Raw genomic sequence first — 18,725 nt, 5'->3', positions numbered from 1 at the left:
TGTGGAATCAGAAGAAGAAGAAAATCTCTTTAACTCTAGAGTTCCTTTCTCTAAATTTCTTAAAAAATGAATTTATAAAGTTTAAACCTTAAGAAACTTTTATATATCTTCCTTTAAACTTTATTAACTTTGACCTTAATTTAAAATAACTCATAAACAACTAAACTCATAATAATTTTTTAATCCTTAAAATTTTGCAAAAATTAAACAACTAAACACACAATCAGTTTAATGAATAAATCAACAAGCATTAAAAAAATTTCACAGTGTTATATTAAACACTTATAATATAAACTCTAACATAATAAAAATTTATTGAAAATGATTTTAATTTATTTTTTTTTTTTCCAAATAGGCCTTGACATTTTGATACTAAAAATATAAGGATCTAGTTAATTACCAGAGATAATTTAGCATCCATTAGCAAGCTTATTTAACCAAAAAGTAAACCCTCAATTTCATCTATAAAGCATTTCCTTTATTACTTCCTTCAAGTAAGAAAATTATATAAATAATTATTCAAATATAATAAATCATAATAAGTAATCCTTCAAGTATTAAAAAAATTAAATTAATCCTTGGATGTTAGAGAATTGTACTAACTCATGAACTAAATTGATGACTATTCGGAATAATTCTTTATATAATTTTATTGCTTTAAGGATTAAATAAGATAGAGTGGGAAACTAAATTGATGGTTTAGAAAAGGGGGGCTTCAGCCCTTTTTAAGTAACTAGTAATTGCTTATTCTTCGGATAGAAAAAAGGAACCGTTATAGCAAAAAAAAAAAAAAATTAAAAAGAGGTAAAAAAAAAGAAGAAAAAAAGATAGAAACGAACACAATTTTGTTTTTAAATTGTACACATTGGGTTCAACAGTAGAATTTTAGTCATTACTCACTACAGAATTTCTCTTGTCTAGGAGAAAAATAAAAGTAGACAATTAGCGATTATAAAAAAAAAAAAAAAAAAAAAGCAACTTCTTCGCATTGTTAAAAAGGAAAAATAAAAATAACTCCTTTTCTAATTTTCTTCTATTCCTTTTTACAAAATTTAAGCTTTGTATAAAAAATGATATAGCAATTACTCTTTGCACAACAAAAGTGTGACCATGTCGGTTAACCATGATGAATGCGGATGGAGTTCCTCTACACATTTTGAGGGGAAAAAACTAGATAAGCTCATCTGATTTTAATACTTCAAATCATAATAAAAATAAACATTAAATGAAAATCTATTAAAATATGAATGCAGAACTTGTGATCCATCCAATATTCTCCCACTTCAGAGGAAGAGGGTTATAGAAGAGTGAGGAATCGGTGAATTCATAACTAGATAATCTTATTGTTGCGGAAAAGTTGGATGAATCAATTCTTAAAAAAAAGTCAAACTAATCTGAACAGTTAATTATTCTCTAATTAATCTTATTATAAGGAAAAATATTGAAAACTACTAGCACACTTCACGTTCAGTTGCACAATTTGCTCCAAACCATTCTTGTGTTTCTCTCTATCTTCTTCTGAATCTTCTGACCATGCTCTTGGGAAGTTCTTCATCCATCTATGCTTCTCTCTCTGATAGAGCAAAGCTTGTTCCTTCTCTGTCTTCCTCTGCACCTTTTTTCAACTCTGTGAAGGGTGTGAGATTTTCCAGGAGAAATGTGGGTTATGGGGTTGTGGCTATGGCCTCAAAGGAGGCTAAGAACCAACAGGTTTTGGATATAGCGTTTGAACCTTTTGAGGAAGTGAAAAAAGAGCTTCTTGTCATCCCCACACTGCCCCATGCATCACTGGCAAGACAAAAATACTCTGATCAGTGCGAGGCTGCACTCAATGCACAGATCAAGTGAGTTTCATCATGTTTTATTGTTTTCTATGATATTAGTTAGTCCTTTTCTCATTTCTCTCACACATTTGACATGGATGCATGCTTAGTTAGCACAGTTATTAGGATGACATTGTTAATAAATATAATGGGGTTCTTGAGAAATTATAGCAAGATTTTTGGAAATGAATGATTGTAGTAAGATTTATTTTTTTCTTTTTTCTGTTGTGTGAGGGACTGAGGGTTAATTTGAGGAACATAAGTGTTAATTAATTTGTATTATGTTCATGGAAACATCTTATGCTATTTTTCTTCTTCTCTTGATTCAGTGTGGAATACAATGTCTCCTACGTGTATCATGCCATGTATGCCTACTTCGACAGAGACAATGTTGCTCTGAAGGGATTGGCCAAGTATTAACCTCCAAAATCTTAGCTTATTTTGTAATTTGAATTTTAGCATGACCTGAATTTGATTGTAAATTACATACAATTTTGCAGATTTTTCAAGGAATCAAGTGTGGAGGAAAGACAACATGCTGAGATGATGATGGAATATCAGGCATTTTGTTACATCATTGACTTACATTTCATAGCAGTAATTTTTCTAGCATTAGTTTTGTAATTTTTTTTTCTTGATGATATTACCAGAATAAGAGAGGAGGCAGGGTTCAGCTGCAGACAATGCTGATGCCATTTTCTGAGTTTGATGACGAAGAAAAGGGTGATGCATTACATGGTAATTTTTTATTTTTTTTTTTGTATATTGTATTTAATAAATATTGAAGTTTTAAATCTGTTTTCTTTTTAGCTTTTACCTTGTTGGCTATTGTGTAATGAGTGTTGTTTTGTTCTATTATTTATGAATTTGGGTGGTTTCTCTAATTTTTCTTACTATTTTTCCTCGCTCGTTCTCTCAGCAATGGAACTTGCATTGTCTTTGGAAAGGCTGAATAATGAGAAGCTTCTAAATTTGCACAGCGTATGTCACTTTTATAGTTCTATTTTCTCATTAGTTTTGTCAATTCAACCTGAATCTTCTAATTTCACTGCCCCCCTTGTGGAAAATTTCAAATTTCAAGTACATGTCTTTTTGTTTTGCTTTATTTATACAGTGTGACAATGTTGTTTAATAACAATAACTAGTATTTTATCACCACTGCAGTTAGCAAATGAAAACAATGATGTGCAATTGGTTGACTTTCTTGAAAGCACGTTTTTGGTTGGTCAGGTAGTGTGATTCTATCTATTGCTGTTAGGAGTAGCTGAGTATAATGGGAAAAAATGTTCAAATTAATTTTTTTTTTTTTTTTGTTAAGGTGGAAGACATTAAGAAGATCTCAGAATATGTGGCTCAGTTAAGAAGGGTTGGCAAAGGACATGGTAATTTGTTACTTGCACCTTATACTTAGTGGTGAATTAAAGTACTATATTAATTACTGTTGGATTTGCAGGTGTTTGGCACTTTGATCAGATGCTCCTTAATGGAGATGTAGCTGCATGATTTATCTACAATATTTCCCATTAGCATTTAAGCAGAAAACTTTATTCCCATGAACTCAGATGCATATTTTCAACAATCTCGTTACTGTTTTTGATTTGTCCTAGTTTTCTTTTATTGCTTTTATTTGAAATGTTAGTCTAGTCAAATTAGTTAGGTTTGAATCTCAGTAAATGTGAGGCTTCTCCTTTTGCATAAATGTGTTTAGTCATTTGAACAAAGATGGTATATGTTACTCCAATATTAGATGATTATTGCCAATGCCAAATGCAAACTAATGAAGCTATTCATTGAGCTTGAACACAGTCTTTTAGTAACTTATAAGTAGAAATCCAAGTAGAAGTTGCTATTATTACTATCCCTCGTGTCAAATTTAAGGCCTCACGTCTCATCTCTCAACCTCGCCCCCTTCAATGATGTTAAACGACGATCGTTGCCAAAATTCTAAACGCTAGTCACTTCTGATTCGGAATGGTTGACTTATAATTTATAAAATTCCGATTCTAATTTTAGTTCTTGTATAATTGTATTTAAGTTTTTTTTATCTTTGATAAAAAAAAAATCAATCTCAGGTCTCATTTATTTTTGTTTTCATGTCCTATTTTTTTATTAGTAAATTGTCATCTTATTTTTAATCTGTGTTTTTGCTTTCAAAGATTTGTATAAGAACAAAAAAAATGTTTTTGGCCTTTTTTTTTCTCACAAAAGTATATTGTTCAAAAAGATCAATTAATTAAAGGTACTAAATCATAGGAACTAAAAAAATGCTAACTAAAGAAATATTTCATGTTTGTTAGATGTATTAAACAGTATTAAAATATAAATTCTTTTTTAAATGCATGTAATATTTATAGGATATTATTAAGTGTATATGTAATTATTGTGATTGTTAAAAGAAGTAAAAAATAATTATAATCAACCATGTTGCAAATTGACTAAGTGAATTCTTATAGAATATTGGCGGATAACCAATTTTTAGAAGTATTGAACTAAGTTGATATTTTTTGACAAATATTTTTTTATAGTATTCAAACTTTGACCATATGTTTAAGTAACAAATATGTACTTGTCATCTTTACGATATTCAATAAACAAAAACTTAATTTTTTTTTAAAAAATAATTCATATATTAAACACAAATTATGGGGTTTTAATTGTGATTTTTGCTTACAATTTATAAGATATTTACTATTTAATATGAAAACAAATAAAAATTAAATTAAATTTGTATACAATTTCAATATCCTAATAATTCATAAAAAAATATTTTTAATATGAATTTCAAAATAATTATTATGAAGTTACTAAACTTACCACCTATATTAATTTAAAATTTGACGAGAATATTTTTACACTGAGTAGACAGAATTACAGTACTCAAAAAACGAAAAGTGATGTATGAAATACATTATTTTTTAAAGTTTTTATTCTTAGGTTAAAAGATAAACCACGTGTGAAAAATACGAACCACAAGCTATTAGTTATAGTAAATTGCATATTTGAAAATCTTCTGCATGGATATTTATAAATAAAAAATTAATACATTAATAAGTCCTATATTTTTTTTTCGAGAATTTTTAATGAAATCTATAAACTAAAAAGTTTTGTAATTACATCTTTGATTTTTTATAATTTATTTTTAATTAAGTATTTAGAGATATTAAAATAACTTCAAATGTTATTTTTATGGTATTTTCAAATTGCTACAAAAAAATTTTTTGACATAGATTAAAAAACCGTAAAAAAAATTAAGGACTGAATTAAACTTTTAAAATTGAAGACTTAATTTAAAATTTTCAAAAGGTAATGCTATGTACTAAACCAAAAAACAATTAATTTGTAAGGCCTTAAGTCTTAAAATTATTTTACAGAAGTGTAGATTCTTAATCGTTCGCAATATCTTCAAAGTTAAGGTGAATAAAGTTGATAGTATTGTAGGTTTTTTATTATACCACTAACTTTAGCAAATACTAAAGATTTCCTCTTCTAGGTGGTAGAATGAAAAGTGGGATTTTGATTATATTTTGGATCACATAAAAGCTCACCTTGTTAGTTGGAAGACCAATATGCTTAGTCATGCAAGAAATGTGACTTTAGCTAAGTTAGTGCTTAATTTCATACCTATTTATCTTAAGCGAAACTTTTGATTGCTTAGTAGTGTTTGTGATGAAATTGATAAGCTCACAAGGTAATTTATATAGGGCTCTTCTTCCAACCATTAGGTCAAGTGAGACATTATTGTTAAACTCAAATCTCATTGTGCTCGGGGTATTTGAATTGTTAGAAAGGTGAATGTTGCACTTCTTGGAAAACATGTTTGGGCTTCAGTTAATGAGCCCAACAAGTTTTGCGTTTCATTGCTAGCTAACAAGTATCTCAAAGGAGAGTCTATTTTCTACATCTGTGTCAATCTTGGTGATTTCTATTTGTGCTCCTTTATTATTAAGGCGACACCAATTCTTTAATATGGCTTTCGATATAGAGTAGGGCAAGGCCATTTCACTATTTAGTTTGATTGGTGGAGCACAGATGACGCTTTTTTATCAATTTGTTGACTATACCCATGCGAATGATTTAAATTTGTAGCTTTACCATGTTAATAATAATCGTTCATGAAATTTGAATTTTATATCTGTCTAAAGGACACACTAGTAATCTTCTCGTATCATGAAGGTCGAACGAGAGCTCCTAGCGAATATTCCAGTGAGGGGGCATGGTACTTGCAAAAAGGTACTCCGACGCTCAAGTAAGGACAAACACGAATATCGATAATAATTAATAAACAGTGACATTACCTCAAGATGTGAACTATTTATAGTGACATTAATGGACTCTACCCTCTATGGGCCCTATACTAAGATTACCAGATTAGGTAATACACCCTTAATTGACTTACACGCATGATAAACCTTTAGTCACTACTTAGGGATGATTATTGGTTCCATAAATTACTTCACTCATGTCCTTTCGGCCATCGGGGTTGCCGATCAGGTGTCGGCAAGAAACGTCGAGTTTAGCTGATCTGGCACAACTCTTTTTGGCCCTTGACTGGGCCGATTTGGTGTTGGTGGCTAATATGCCTTCATGAAGACAATCCGAGTGTAGTCTATTCGGCCACATGTTGTGCCGAACGATGTGCCGAAGCCTACCTGTACAAATTTATTATCAACACAATGTACAAATAAGGTTAAAGCTTTCATTAGCCGTAACTTTTTGGTTAAAGACATGTAGGATATGATCATTTGGGATTCTCCTTTTGATGGATAGTACACTACCAAGTTTGCTTACCAATGGATTACACAAGCTCGATTTATTCATAGTACTTTGCTTAATGTTGAATCTTGTGGTCTACTCCTTTTCCAAGAAAGTATTAAACACTTTTTATGGCTTGCTAGTCATAACTCTCTTCCAACTAACACTTTTAATTGTTATAAGTATTTATTAATCTTCTTGTAATAGGTATGGAGATCCTGAAGAACCAATTTTGCATATGTTGAGGGATTGTAATAAGGCCAATATCATATGGAGCATTCTCCAATTTTCATTATATGCAAATGATCATCAAATAACTGTTGCTACCTAGTTGCAAAGTCATTCTATTGGTTTGAGAGGGGTTCATTTTGTTGTGATAACATGATACATTTGGAGGTTTAGGAACATTGAAGTATTCTAGGATATAGTGTGGTAACATTGATTTATTATAAATCAAATTCAATGCTTGATTAGTGACATTAATCAAATGGTTGTGGTTTCATCTTCTCAGTATCAAGACTTCATGATAGGTTAGAATCCACCTCCAAAGCACTTTATTAAGATGTATAAAAATGGTAGCTCCAAAGAAAACCCAAGTTTTCCCCCCAATTTTTTAGGAGTTTTTAGAGATCAACTTGGGAATTAGATAAAGAGATATACATGCTCATGTGATTTTACTTCAAATACAAATGCGAATTTATTAACAATTTTTCATGGTTTATTTATAACTCAACAACATGATTTTCTAAATATAGTGCCTGAATCATATTCACAAAGTGACAATTTCTCTTATCAAGCAAGGAGAGAGTTCCACTAACTCACTTTTAATTTCTAAATTTAGAGTTTTACCCAATTCTATCACGAAACCTTTATTTCTATCATATTTATCGTAAAAAATATAAAATAATAAATTCTCTTGTTAAAATTGAGATTATCTGGTTTAACACTTTAATTGTGTGATCTTCTTATTCTACCCGTACATCTTTGTTGTTGCTAGAGGATACGATGAAGACTTTATGTTTAAGAAGTATTTAATTTATGTTTATCTTTTCTTTTGTTGTTTCTTTTTCCCACTAATTAAAAATATATATAAAAATAAAAGTTATATTAATTTTTTACAAATTAAAATTAATTTATACATTTATTTTAAAATTAAATAAAAAGATGTATATAAATTACTTTTAGCTTCTATATTAAAAAAATAATCATTTTAATTCTAAATTTTTTCTTTAAATTATTAAAAAAATAGACAGCAAATTATTTAAACCATTACCAAACAAACACTACCAGAACAAGAAAATAACTTGAGGTTCTTACTAAATAGAACACATACTGATGATACAAGAGTAGCTTATCTGCAACAGCCACACTGTGACACTGTTACAGTCGCAGATGGAGAAGGTGGTATCCGTTACCGGCGGCAGCGGCTGCATTGGTTCATGCCTCGTCCATCTCCTTTTAGATCGCGGCTACACCGTTCACGCCACCGTCCAAAATCTCAGTTACCATCCCCACACACTTTCATTTCATTCATTCATTTTCATTGTGACCTTTCTAACTTCACTTTTTTTACAACAGACGATGAAGCCGAGACCAAGCATCTTCAATCCCTTGACGGAGCCTCCACCCGCCTCCGCCTCTTCCAGATGGATCTCCTCCGCCCCGACTCCGCCCTCGCCGCCTTCCGCGGCTGCACCGGCGTCTTCCACCTCGCCTCTCCCTGCATTGTCGACCAAGTCCACGACCCCGAGGTCCCAACCCCACAAACTAACTTCTCTTAAATTTTCAATCTTTTTCGCTTTTTACTAAACCCCATTTTGGTTCCGTACGCAGAAGGAGCTTCTGGACCCGGCGATCAAGGGAACCCTGAACGTGCTTGCGGCGGCGAAGGAAGCAGGGGTGCGGCGCGTGGTGCTCACGTCCTCCATCTCCGCGATTACGCCGAGTCCCAATTGGCCCAGCGATGTTGCCAAGACGGAGGAGTGCTGGACCGATGTTGAATATTGCAAGCAAAAGGGGGTTAGCGAGGATTTCTAATCTTTCATTTTCATTTTTTTTTTTTTGTGTTTTCTGGATGTGCTTTAAGTGTTTGTGTTTTTGTGTGTGTGGAACAGTTGTGGTATCCTTTGTCGAAGACTTTGGCTGAGAAAGCGGCTTGGGATTTTTCCAAGGAGCATGGGTTGGATGTTGTGGTGGTGAATCCTGGGACTGTGATGGGTCCTGTTATTCCTCCGAGGCTTAATGCGAGCATGATCATGCTCGTGCGCCTTCTTCAAGGTAAACTAATATAGGTGGCTAATCAATTGGTTTTAGCAATTTTTTCTTTCTAATTTTGCTGTAGAACTGTCTTTGGTCTTGGTGGGTGGGCTTGATTTGTTTTCTTTTTCTCTTAATATTGACTATGTGAATTAGGGAACTCCTCAAATTTAATGGTGGTCTTACCGAAGTACTCCATCTAAGAGCCATCGTGGCATTGATTGTGAGGAGAGTAGATTATATGATTTGTACTTGTTTAAAGGGCACACTAGTAATCTTATTGTATCCTGAAGGCTGAACGAAAACTCCTAGCGAATATTCTGGTGAGGGGGAGAGTACCTGCAAAAGGCACTCTGACGCTCAAGTCAGGACAAACACGAATATCGATAGTAATTAATGAGCAGTGACATTATCTCAAGATGTGAACTATTTATAATGACATTAATGGACCTTGCCTTCCATGGATCCTGTACTAGGGTTATTTGATTAGGCAATACGTCCTTAATCAGTGTGCACGTATGATTAACCCCTAACCATTGATTAAGGGTAGTTACCTGCATAACTTGTTTTCCTCAGGCCTTTTCGGCCATCGGGAGTGCCGATAGGGTGTCGGTCACCAGAAACGACAGGTTATGCCAAACTTGTGCGGACTTTCTCGACAATCGGGCATGCTGATATGGTGTGTATCTCTCAGTCATCGGCCGGGCCGACCTGGTGAGTATCTTTCGGTTACCGGCCATGCCAATGTAGATGTTTGGGTATGTATTTGGACATAAGCCTTTCAGCTGTGTGCCGTGCCGAATGATGCATCCGAATGACGCGGCCAAATGGTGTGGTCGGACGGTCATCTTGTACATGATTTTTAGTCATGTGATAAGGGTAGATTATACGATGTTTAGTCATGTGAAAAGGGTAGATTATATGATGTTTAGTCATGTGAAAATGGTAGAGGGAGGCTAAGAAAGACATTAGAAGTTATTAAAAAAGATCTTGCGGAGTACCTAAGAATTTGATAGGGTGTTATGCGGCTCATGTAACTGAGTAACCGAGCTCACCTAGTGGAATAAAACTTTTAGAGGAATGCTAGCTACACTTTTTGATATTTTCTTTCTAACACTTCTTATTATTGGCTGAAATTTATTAGAAATCACATATTTTAGTAGGTCTTGCATCTCAAATTCTCAGGTAATGATAATTTTGTTCGGTGTTATGCAACTCATGTAACCGAGTAAACAACCTCACGCAGTAGGATAAAGCTTCTATTGTTGTTACCAAAGTATTCAAGAAAGTTGGCCTTGGTGGAGATTCATTTTATAAGATCTGCTGTGTAGAGGGTAGGATAGCTTGGTAGTACATTTGTTGGATAATGTTGTGGCCTTTTCATAAGTTTTTTGCGCTCTACCTTTGTTGACAAATACTAATGTTGAACTAGTATGTAACATATTCCCAATTTATAATTATTAGGGGGCCACTGAGACTTTGTGAAATTTTCTTTGTTGTGTTGCAGGCTGTACTGAAATGTATGAGGACTTTTTTATGGGATCGGTCCACTTTAAGGATGTAGCATTGGCCCATATTTTGGTGTATGAGAACCAATCAGCGGCTGGTAGGCATTTGTGTGTTGAAGCTATCTCTCACTATGGTGACTTTGTGGCGAAAGTTGCTGAACTTTATCCCGAGTATAATGTGCCTAGGTAAGTAAGCCACACACTTGATAGATTTATTGGCAATGGTAATACAATGCAATAATCTTTTGGTAGGTAATTAAGGAATTAGCCATGTTGCTTGCTTCTTGGATGGGTTTGTTGAAGAAACTGGTTATTCTTATTTGAACACCAAACAATTTGGAGCTATGGTTTTCAGTCACGCCCTAACTAATCTAACTTGTGTGCCATCAATCTTTAGGCTGTGGTTTCTTATATAAGTTATGAACTATTCTTTACCCTACATGGCTTTTGCTGCAATGGATAGTGCATGCTGTATAGTGTACACCTACAGCATTTGAGGCTGAATAATTATTTGACTCATCTGAGTCATCTGGATATTGTCGTCTTTATCAAAATATATGTTTTGTACAATGCTACTAGTGATCATTCAATACTAAACTTATACTGTGTCATTTTCCTTTAAAGGATTCAACGAGATACCCAGCCGGGATTATTGAGAGTCAAGGATGGGTCAAAGAAACTTATTGATTTGGGTTTGCAATTCATTCCAATGGAGAAGATTATTAAGGATGCTGTAGAGGATTTGAAGAGCAAAGGGTTCCTTTCTTAAATGCTGATGCTGCTGTTACTTGTAACCAGAGTACTGATGGGTGATGTTTGCATTATGAATACTTATGGCACATGAGTTGAGCCTGTATAATCTTTTTTCCTCGATGCCTATTGCAAAATGATTCTCACACGATATGTATTGTCAATATGATACTTTCTAGGTTTTTATAATAAACTTTTTCATTAACTCTTCTAGTAAAAAGATAAAAAAAAAAAGAAGAAAAAACTGAAACAATTCATAAACCAAAATTAGTTTCTCCAAAATTAGAAATTAATTTTTAGAGAATGTAGATTTTTTACAAATTAAGAGAGGTTAACCACCGCGCTTGGACTCCCACACTATAAAGTCTTAACAATAAGAGCAACTACAATATTAATTGCTTATAAGCAACAATCTAAACTTTTTATCCAATTTTAAATGGTCTCTGCAATGCTGCATCACTCCTATGTAATGTAACAAGTTAAAAAAAAATTTACATGTTTTTTTTCCAATTGAAGGGTCTTATAAGTTATATATGCTTTTATATTTTTTTTTTATTTACATTCCATTTTATGACAACTTAAAATATTAATTTAATGTAGATGCGAATATTCTTTTTGTATCAACATATAAAATGAAAATTTCCCTTAAAAAATAAAATGAAAATTTAACATCTTTAAAAAAATTAATAATAAAATCTACATTTAATTATTTTAAGAACTTACACTCTGCTCATTCACACTCACACTGCTCTAATAGTATTCCGCATAAAGTTAAAACGAAACACTCTCGCTCGCGCTCGTAGTTGGTTACGCAACCACGCCGCCAAATGGCGGGGCGCAAGCACCCACACTCCTCCCTCACGCGCCATGACGAGACGCGCCTCGCGTATTCCTCCGCCGCCGCCGTCCGCACCCTCGAGGAAGGCGTCGAGGCCCGCCACCGCGAGATCCAGACCCTCATCGCCGACAACCAGCGTCTCGCCGGCATCCACGTCGCCCTCAAGCAGGACCTCGCCGCCACTCAGGAGGAGCTCCGCCGCCTCTCCGCCGCCTCTGCCGAGGTGAAGGCCGAGCGCGACGCGGAGGTGCGCGAGATCTACGAGAAGTCGCTGAAGGTTGACGCCGAGGTCCGCGCCGTCGCTGCCATGGGCGCCGAGCTGGACCGGGTGCGGGCGGACGTGCAGGAGCTCGCGGCGGCGCGGAAGGAGCTCGCGACGCAGCTTCAGGCCGTCGAGAGTGACCTCGCGAGGGCGCGCGCGGAGGCGCAGTTTGTGCCCGCGATCAAGGCCGATATAGAGGCCATGCGCCATGAGGTTCAACGAGGAAGGTAAATTGTTTATTTATTTATTTAATTTGATTATTTATTTTTGTGAATTTGTGTCTCTGTCTGAACATCGTTTGTTTGTGTTAATGGCTTCATGAGAACATTAACTTATTTAGTGTTGGTGCATTGTTAGCATGTTGAAAGAATGAGTTTCAAGTGAGATGGCTTGGACCTTTTTGTTCTCGTTTTGCATTTTTGGTGGAATGGTGCTTTTATGGATTTTTTTTTGGCTTGGGAGTGAAAAGATTGGAGTAAGAAAGGTGCACCTCGAAGCATTTTAGATATCGATTGCTCAATGTAATGTCATGAATGCAAGGTTTAAATAAACTGTTTAGGACTGTAATTTCAACTACAATTGTGGCCGCATTTGTCTACGATTCCTAGGATCGCGATGAAACCAAGACTGCCACTGTGACCCCAATTTAAAACCTTGCTTGAATGGATACATTTTGGGCAATTTGTACTTGAGTTTAGTTTTCTTGAGTCCTAACTAAATACATATTGGTCGTTTTTATAGGATTTTCTTGTTAGGGTAGTTTGTACAGGACCTTGCATTAATTGGTTTTGCTGAATGGTGGTGAGCACTGCCCCAAGGACCATGTTTTGTTCATCCTCATTGGTTGTTAGGTTTCCCTCCCTTTAGGATGTGGTGGAAGACTTTCAGAAACAGAATGAATGTAGCATACAAACACGTTTGGATCAGTGAGATCATGGGAGTAAAGTGCTTTTATTTGTTCTTCGTGTTTGTTCTCACGTTTGTCTCCCCTCAAATGGAGTCACATGTCAATATGGCAGCCCACACACACCGTGTGCCCCTGGTGTTCTTTTCAGCTTTTGGCACTGCCTATCATTTGACTCATGCCATTGACAATACTGATATTCTTTCTATTAGCATCTGGATTTATTTTGTATTATCAATCCATTTGCTTGGCTTTGTTTACAAGTTAAACTATTTGATTCTGAGGCCCTTGATTATGGTGATTTTAAGACTCAGATTGTCTGACAACCAAACTTAGTTGCTCACTGCAAATGGTCCTCTGTCTTCTACCTTGTTTCAAGTTCAATGCTCTAGTAACTCTGCATAACCATCATAAACCAATGCATCTCCTGCTGCAAATACAATTCCAGAAAGCATGAGGGTTATTGTTCAAGGTAGAGAAAGGCTGAAGAAAACTATAGGTGAAAACATTAAAAAAGGATTTGGCGGTCAATTCTTTGTTTATAGAGATGATTAACATTAAAACATTATGGCATTGTTTGATCCATTAGCCAACTCCATCTGGTGGGGGAAAGGCTTGGCTGTTGTTGTATCCTTCTGTTTTTATTATCAAAATATCAAATTATAAATCTTTTAAATATTATATATCACAATTATTTTCCTTGTTTGTTTTTTTTCCAGTTTGAGCATTTAACCCAAGGCTTGACCTCTAACTTGGTGACATGGCCTTTTGATTAGGTCAACTTCCAATTTGGGTATAGAACTTTGGTCTGTTCAGTTGGAGTCTAGTATCATATAGTGGAGAGAATTTTATTGGATTATTATGAATATATACAATTCTACTCTATAAAAAATTTTGTTTAAACCCACTCAGAATGGAGGCATTATGTTAAGAACATATGTCTAAGTCACATTTTTTTTTTTCTTCATCATATCTGACACTAATATTTTCTTTCATTCCTTACCCTGCATTAATCTGGTTTGAACTGTGTAGATGTCTGAATTCCTTGGAACGTCAGAACTTAAAGATGCCCCAATAAAGCTCCTAGAAGAGGTGTTTGAAAACTAATGTTGATGGGTACTGTTCAGTCTGTATAGAAGCATGTTTGATTTATATCTCATTCTTTGTTTGCTTTGATTTCTAATATTGAACCCTGTGATCAGTTCAGTTGCTAGTTATCATCAGCCTATACCAAAATGAGATTTAGGGGGGTGTATTAGTTTAGGATTTCATAGGATTTTAAAATATTTTTTTTAAGTAAAAAAGTCCGTTGGTATTCGATTAGGATTTTATGTCACTTAAAAATTTCAGTCTAGATTATGTAATCGGCTGGTCTCTACTGATTCCAGCTTCCAAATTCAACACTATCTTTTCCGTTGAAAGAGTGATCTTTCCTGCACCTAGTCAGATGCTAAGGAAAAAAATTCACTCAGTCTGGAATATTGTGCAATATGCATGCTTTAAATTTTCATTTACTGATGCATATAGGAATGCTATTGAGTTTGAGAAGAAGACACATGCTAGTAACCTTGAGCACAAACGGGCTATGGACAACAATATGATCATTATGACCCGTGAGGTTGAAAAGTTACGTGCTGAGTTGGCTAATGCAGAAAAGAGGGCAAGGGCCGTGATGGCTGCATCTGCAAATCCAAGTAATTAGGCTTTCTTGCTCATTCATCTTGAAGTGCTTAATAAATAAGACGAGAATAACTTGAAAATTTGGTCAAATTTTGTTCATCAGTGTCCTGTTTGACATTTTTAAAAAGAAAAAGAAAATCTTTTTTTAATTAAAATACATTTTAATATATTTTTTTTATAACTTTTTACTCTTCTCACTATTTGAATCCATCTGTATAAGCTTTGAAAAAGGTGTTTTTATGATATAGCCTTTTTTTTATAGATTTTTTGGAGATTATTATTATTATTATTTTATTGTTTTAAGAAAAACAATTGAATACACGTTTAGTTTAATTATTCTTGAACGCATTCTATAAATCTACGGAGTTGTTTCTTCTAAGCAGGTCCTGGATACCCTGCAAACTATGACAATCCTGAGGGATATGGAGGAATCGCATACCCTCCTGATTCTTATAGCATGCATCAGGTATGCATGCCACTCTCTTACAAGTTTTATATACTTTTTGCTTGCTAGTCTCAAAGTCTCAAAGTAATTATGTTATCAAGTTACATCAAGAGAACTCTTAAGGTGTCTCAACTCTACATCTGAAATATAACCCGTCACTATTCACTTAATCGATAGAGGAATAGGCAGCAATACTAATGATTCTTGAATGTAACATTTTTTATTTAATTGAAAAATAAAAAGATTGTAATGTTTTATTAACATAATTATCTGAAATCTAAACTTCTAAAAAACCTACTTCTGAGACCGGACACTCAGCCAGTTTGCTCATTGACGTACTTTCTTAATGGCTTACTCCCATCTTTCTTCGTTTTCATTTTTTTAAGTCATCTGAATCCACTGCTGAATGTATGCACCCGATCCAGGTGGATATTTTGTTTTCTTATTTGATAGTTTTCCCAATAAGTTACCACCACACACACTCTCATGTATAGAACGATGTTAGGACTAAGAGGATAAATAATTCGAATTTCCTAAACTTTACAGATCCAAGCTGGGGTTGACACACATTCTCCATATGGAGCTGGAGCGCCAGTACACCATACACAAGTGCGTAGATAGGCTTTATTTTTTGAAGGAAGAGAAAGGAAAAGAATGTAATGTTTTCCTAAGTCTCCTTCTCCCTCAAAGAAACTTGTACAATAGCAGCTCATATAATTTTGCTGATATCTGAAAGTGGGTGACACACCCATGAAGCACCTGTTTTAACCGTCAGATAAAGAAATTTAATGACTGTGATTTGTTATCAGTTACCTGCTTCTGAAAGGAAACCGAGTTTATATATTAGTCACCGTTGATTACAAATTAACCGGAACTATTAATTTATATGTTTGCAAAGTATTTTGAAGATGTACATGGTTAATCCTGAAGCATGGAGTTGAGGGCTTTGGGTGAAGATGTCCACCCACAATTGTGTTTAATCTTTCATCGTTGCACATTTAGGTATAATCTTTTATTGGTGGTGGTGTATTAGATATTGGGCCTGTGAAGATTTGGAAAAGTTTTTCACTGAAAGCTCTCGTCCGAAAGGTGGGAAAATGTGGAGGCTTTGTGGTGAACCAAATTTGTGTTGAGGATGAACTCTGTCGCGCATCATGGCTCCCCGCTAATCATTTTGACGTATAGGTCTCAAAACCTATAATGAAAGCTTATTAAGAATTACGTAGACATAACTCGTTAAAATTTTTACATGGAAATGCATCTATCATTTGAATGTATGCGGTGTGTATTTCTATAATCTTTATCAGAAAATCTGACCAGTTATCTTTATTAGAATCTTTTCTTTTAATAATGTTTTTTTTTTCTAGATATAAGACTTGAGGCTTAAACTTTTCTTAAATTGTGTAGTAACCACTTCTGAAACAACAATAATCATTATTAGTTACTATAGAGATTAAATATTATTTTATTGCTGTAAATATTTTTTAATGTAAAGAAAAAAATTGCAACAATGAGCTCACATTAGTTATAAAAAGAATCACATAAAACTAACACAATAAATAATAAATTAGTACCTTCTAACAAATACCATTAATTGATTTAAATAATTCACTTACATATCCATATCTAGTCGTAATTATTAATAACCATTGTATGTGCTGAGGTCATTGGGACGATTTGGGACAATTATTTTTATTATTACTAGTGAAAAAAAAATACTATGTCTTGTTAATGTTGTAAGATGTGAAAGTTATGAAGTGGTTATGATGTAGTTTATTTTTAGAGAATAGTATTTTTTATTTAAATTAATTAGGTAGAATTACTAAATTATCTTTCACTAAAAAAAATAATTGAGCAGTTACCATAATAAATAAAGACTAAAAATGTCTTAAAAATTGTGTATGCATAAACGATGAATTGTCCTTACATATTATTATAAATTTTAATAATCTTGTATGATTATTAACTACTTTATGAATTAAAATTAATCTTATTAAACATTTCAATAAGCTTGTGTAACCATTGATCACATAGAAAATTACATATAATAATATTATTTAATCTTAATCTTAATCTTTGAACTATAATTAACTATACTGTGACATATAGTTAATTACATTGTTTGTTAATAATTTGATGATATAATCAACTACTTGTAAGGAAAAGTTATTTATTATTATACATTTAATAATCTTGCGATATTTTTTAACGGTATGTCAACAATTATATGTATAATATATAGTTATATTTATTAACTCTTAACTACTTATAAAATATAATTAACAATATTTATACAGATGATTAATCGCATATTGGCGTGTTAGTTGGACACTAGATGGAAAATCTGGCGTGTACAATAGTCGGAACATTTTTAACAATTGTACTCTATTTGAGTACGATTCTCTCCTATAAGATAAGATACTAGTAGACTAGTAGTCTGGATCATGTTTCTCTATAGTTGTATAAACTATAAACAACTGCACCATAAAAAAAATAATATTATTTTCATATAATTTTAATTTTAAAAATACATTTTAAAAGTCCATGCATCCGTTTGATGCAACTGCACCACCGTGCAGTTTTTTCCCCCCTAAACTGCAGGTGATCCTAATACCTAGTAGTCTACCAAAAATGTCCAAAAGTTCTGTAGTTTTGATATCTACTTCCCTCACATCTTTTAATGTTTCACTTCCCTCGTGCACTGTCATTTATATTAATATAATTAAATATCTATATTAGAAAATAAATTTGATTTAATAAACTTAAATATTGTTTTACACTCTTCATATACCGTTTTGAAGCATGTATAATATGAGTGATTGAAAACCTAAAGAATAAAAGAAACTTTTTTTCAAGAAAATACATGTACAAAAATAAAGTAATGTACAATAATCAGGGTAGTATTCCAAATTTATGCTTTGTTTGGATATTAAAATATTTTGAGAAGAAAGAAGTGGTGGAATAGAGAGAAGTTAGAAAGAAAAGGAAATAAATAGATTTTTTTTAACTTGTTTGGATAAATGGAAAAACGAAAGAAGTAGAAGAGAAAGAAAAAATAAAATGTGTTGTAAAGACATATTTTTCTTTAACAAATTATAATGTATTTAGATAGTTTTAAAAAAATGATAAATAAATTATTTCAATTTTTTAATGAGTATCAATAATTTAATTAAATTAATTTAAATAAATATGTATATATAAACATCTGTCACTAAATCATTATTTATAATTATTATTATTTTATTTTAATTGACATTGTATTAAATTATATGAAATCATAGTTGATTTTTATTATAATTATTTTAAAAGTTATATATTTCCACTTATATACAATATGTGGTGGACGTGGGATTTAATTTTTTTTTCAATATATATATATATATAAAATTCTCAAAAATAAATGAAAATCACCTTATATTATTATACTACATTTTTTATTTTAAATTGGAAATTTTGTGTATAAAATAATGGAAGAAATGAAGGGAGGGAAGAGATGAATAATTTGAG

The 18,725-nt window shown here is 33.1% G+C and overlaps 3 protein-coding genes across 3 annotated transcripts; all 3 read left to right on the top strand.

Moving 5' to 3' along the window:
• Positions 1–1,308: 1,308 nt before the first annotated feature.
• On the top strand, positions 1,309–3,624 carry LOC109815678 (ferritin-3, chloroplastic). The gene is made up of 8 exons (XM_020380465.3): positions 1,309–1,844; positions 2,153–2,236; positions 2,324–2,384; positions 2,474–2,561; positions 2,743–2,804; positions 2,988–3,053; positions 3,142–3,205; positions 3,277–3,624. Exons 1-8 carry the CDS (start codon positions 1,534–1,536, stop codon positions 3,324–3,326), a joined length of 786 nt encoding a protein of 261 aa, XP_020236054.1. The 5' UTR covers positions 1,309–1,533; the 3' UTR covers positions 3,327–3,624.
• Positions 3,625–7,869: 4,245 nt separating this feature from the next.
• On the top strand, positions 7,870–11,294 carry LOC109817226 (phenylacetaldehyde reductase). The gene is made up of 6 exons (XM_020382441.3): positions 7,870–8,076; positions 8,154–8,326; positions 8,409–8,594; positions 8,690–8,852; positions 10,339–10,525; positions 10,964–11,294. The coding sequence occupies exons 1-6, from the start codon at positions 7,968–7,970 to the stop codon at positions 11,106–11,108; spliced, it is 963 nt and encodes a 320-aa protein (XP_020238030.2). The 5' UTR covers positions 7,870–7,967; the 3' UTR covers positions 11,109–11,294.
• Positions 11,295–11,823: 529 nt separating this feature from the next.
• Positions 11,824–16,026, top strand: LOC109795086 (protein FLX-like 1). Its single transcript, XM_020354499.3, has 4 exons — positions 11,824–12,416; positions 14,621–14,787; positions 15,157–15,239; positions 15,765–16,026. The coding sequence occupies exons 1-4, from the start codon at positions 11,917–11,919 to the stop codon at positions 15,837–15,839; spliced, it is 825 nt and encodes a 274-aa protein (XP_020210088.1). The 5' UTR covers positions 11,824–11,916; the 3' UTR covers positions 15,840–16,026.
• Positions 16,027–18,725: the final 2,699 nt, after the last annotated feature.

Source organism: Cajanus cajan, chromosome 9 (genome assembly GCF_000230855.2).
Source record: "Cajanus cajan strain Asha chromosome 9, NIPB_CcT2T_4, whole genome shotgun sequence".
Classification (NCBI taxonomy): Eukaryota; Viridiplantae; Streptophyta; class Magnoliopsida; order Fabales; family Fabaceae; genus Cajanus; species Cajanus cajan.
This window is presented reverse-complemented; position numbering and strand designations above follow the sequence as displayed.

Coding starts and splice junctions, on each gene's coding strand:
- LOC109817226 (XM_020382441.3), top strand. CDS start 7,968: ATGGAGAAGGTGGTATCCGTTACCGGCGGCAGCGGCTGCATTGGTTCA. Junction 8,853..10,338: donor GCTCGTGCGCCTTCTTCAAG/GTAAACTAATAT, acceptor GTTGTGTTGCAG/GCTGTACTGAAATGTATGAG. Junction 10,526..10,963: donor CCCGAGTATAATGTGCCTAG/GTAAGTAAGCCA, acceptor TTTCCTTTAAAG/GATTCAACGAGATACCCAGC.
- LOC109815678 (XM_020380465.3), top strand. CDS start 1,534: ATGCTCTTGGGAAGTTCTTCATCCATCTATGCTTCTCTCTCTGATAGA. Junction 2,237..2,323: donor GCTCTGAAGGGATTGGCCAA/GTATTAACCTCC, acceptor ACAATTTTGCAG/ATTTTTCAAGGAATCAAGTG. Junction 2,805..2,987: donor AGCTTCTAAATTTGCACAGC/GTATGTCACTTT, acceptor TCACCACTGCAG/TTAGCAAATGAAAACAATGA.
- LOC109795086 (XM_020354499.3), top strand. CDS start 11,917: ATGGCGGGGCGCAAGCACCCACACTCCTCCCTCACGCGCCATGACGAG. Junction 12,417..14,620: donor CATGAGGTTCAACGAGGAAG/GTAAATTGTTTA, acceptor TGATGCATATAG/GAATGCTATTGAGTTTGAGA. Junction 14,788..15,156: donor GGCTGCATCTGCAAATCCAA/GTAATTAGGCTT, acceptor TCTTCTAAGCAG/GTCCTGGATACCCTGCAAAC.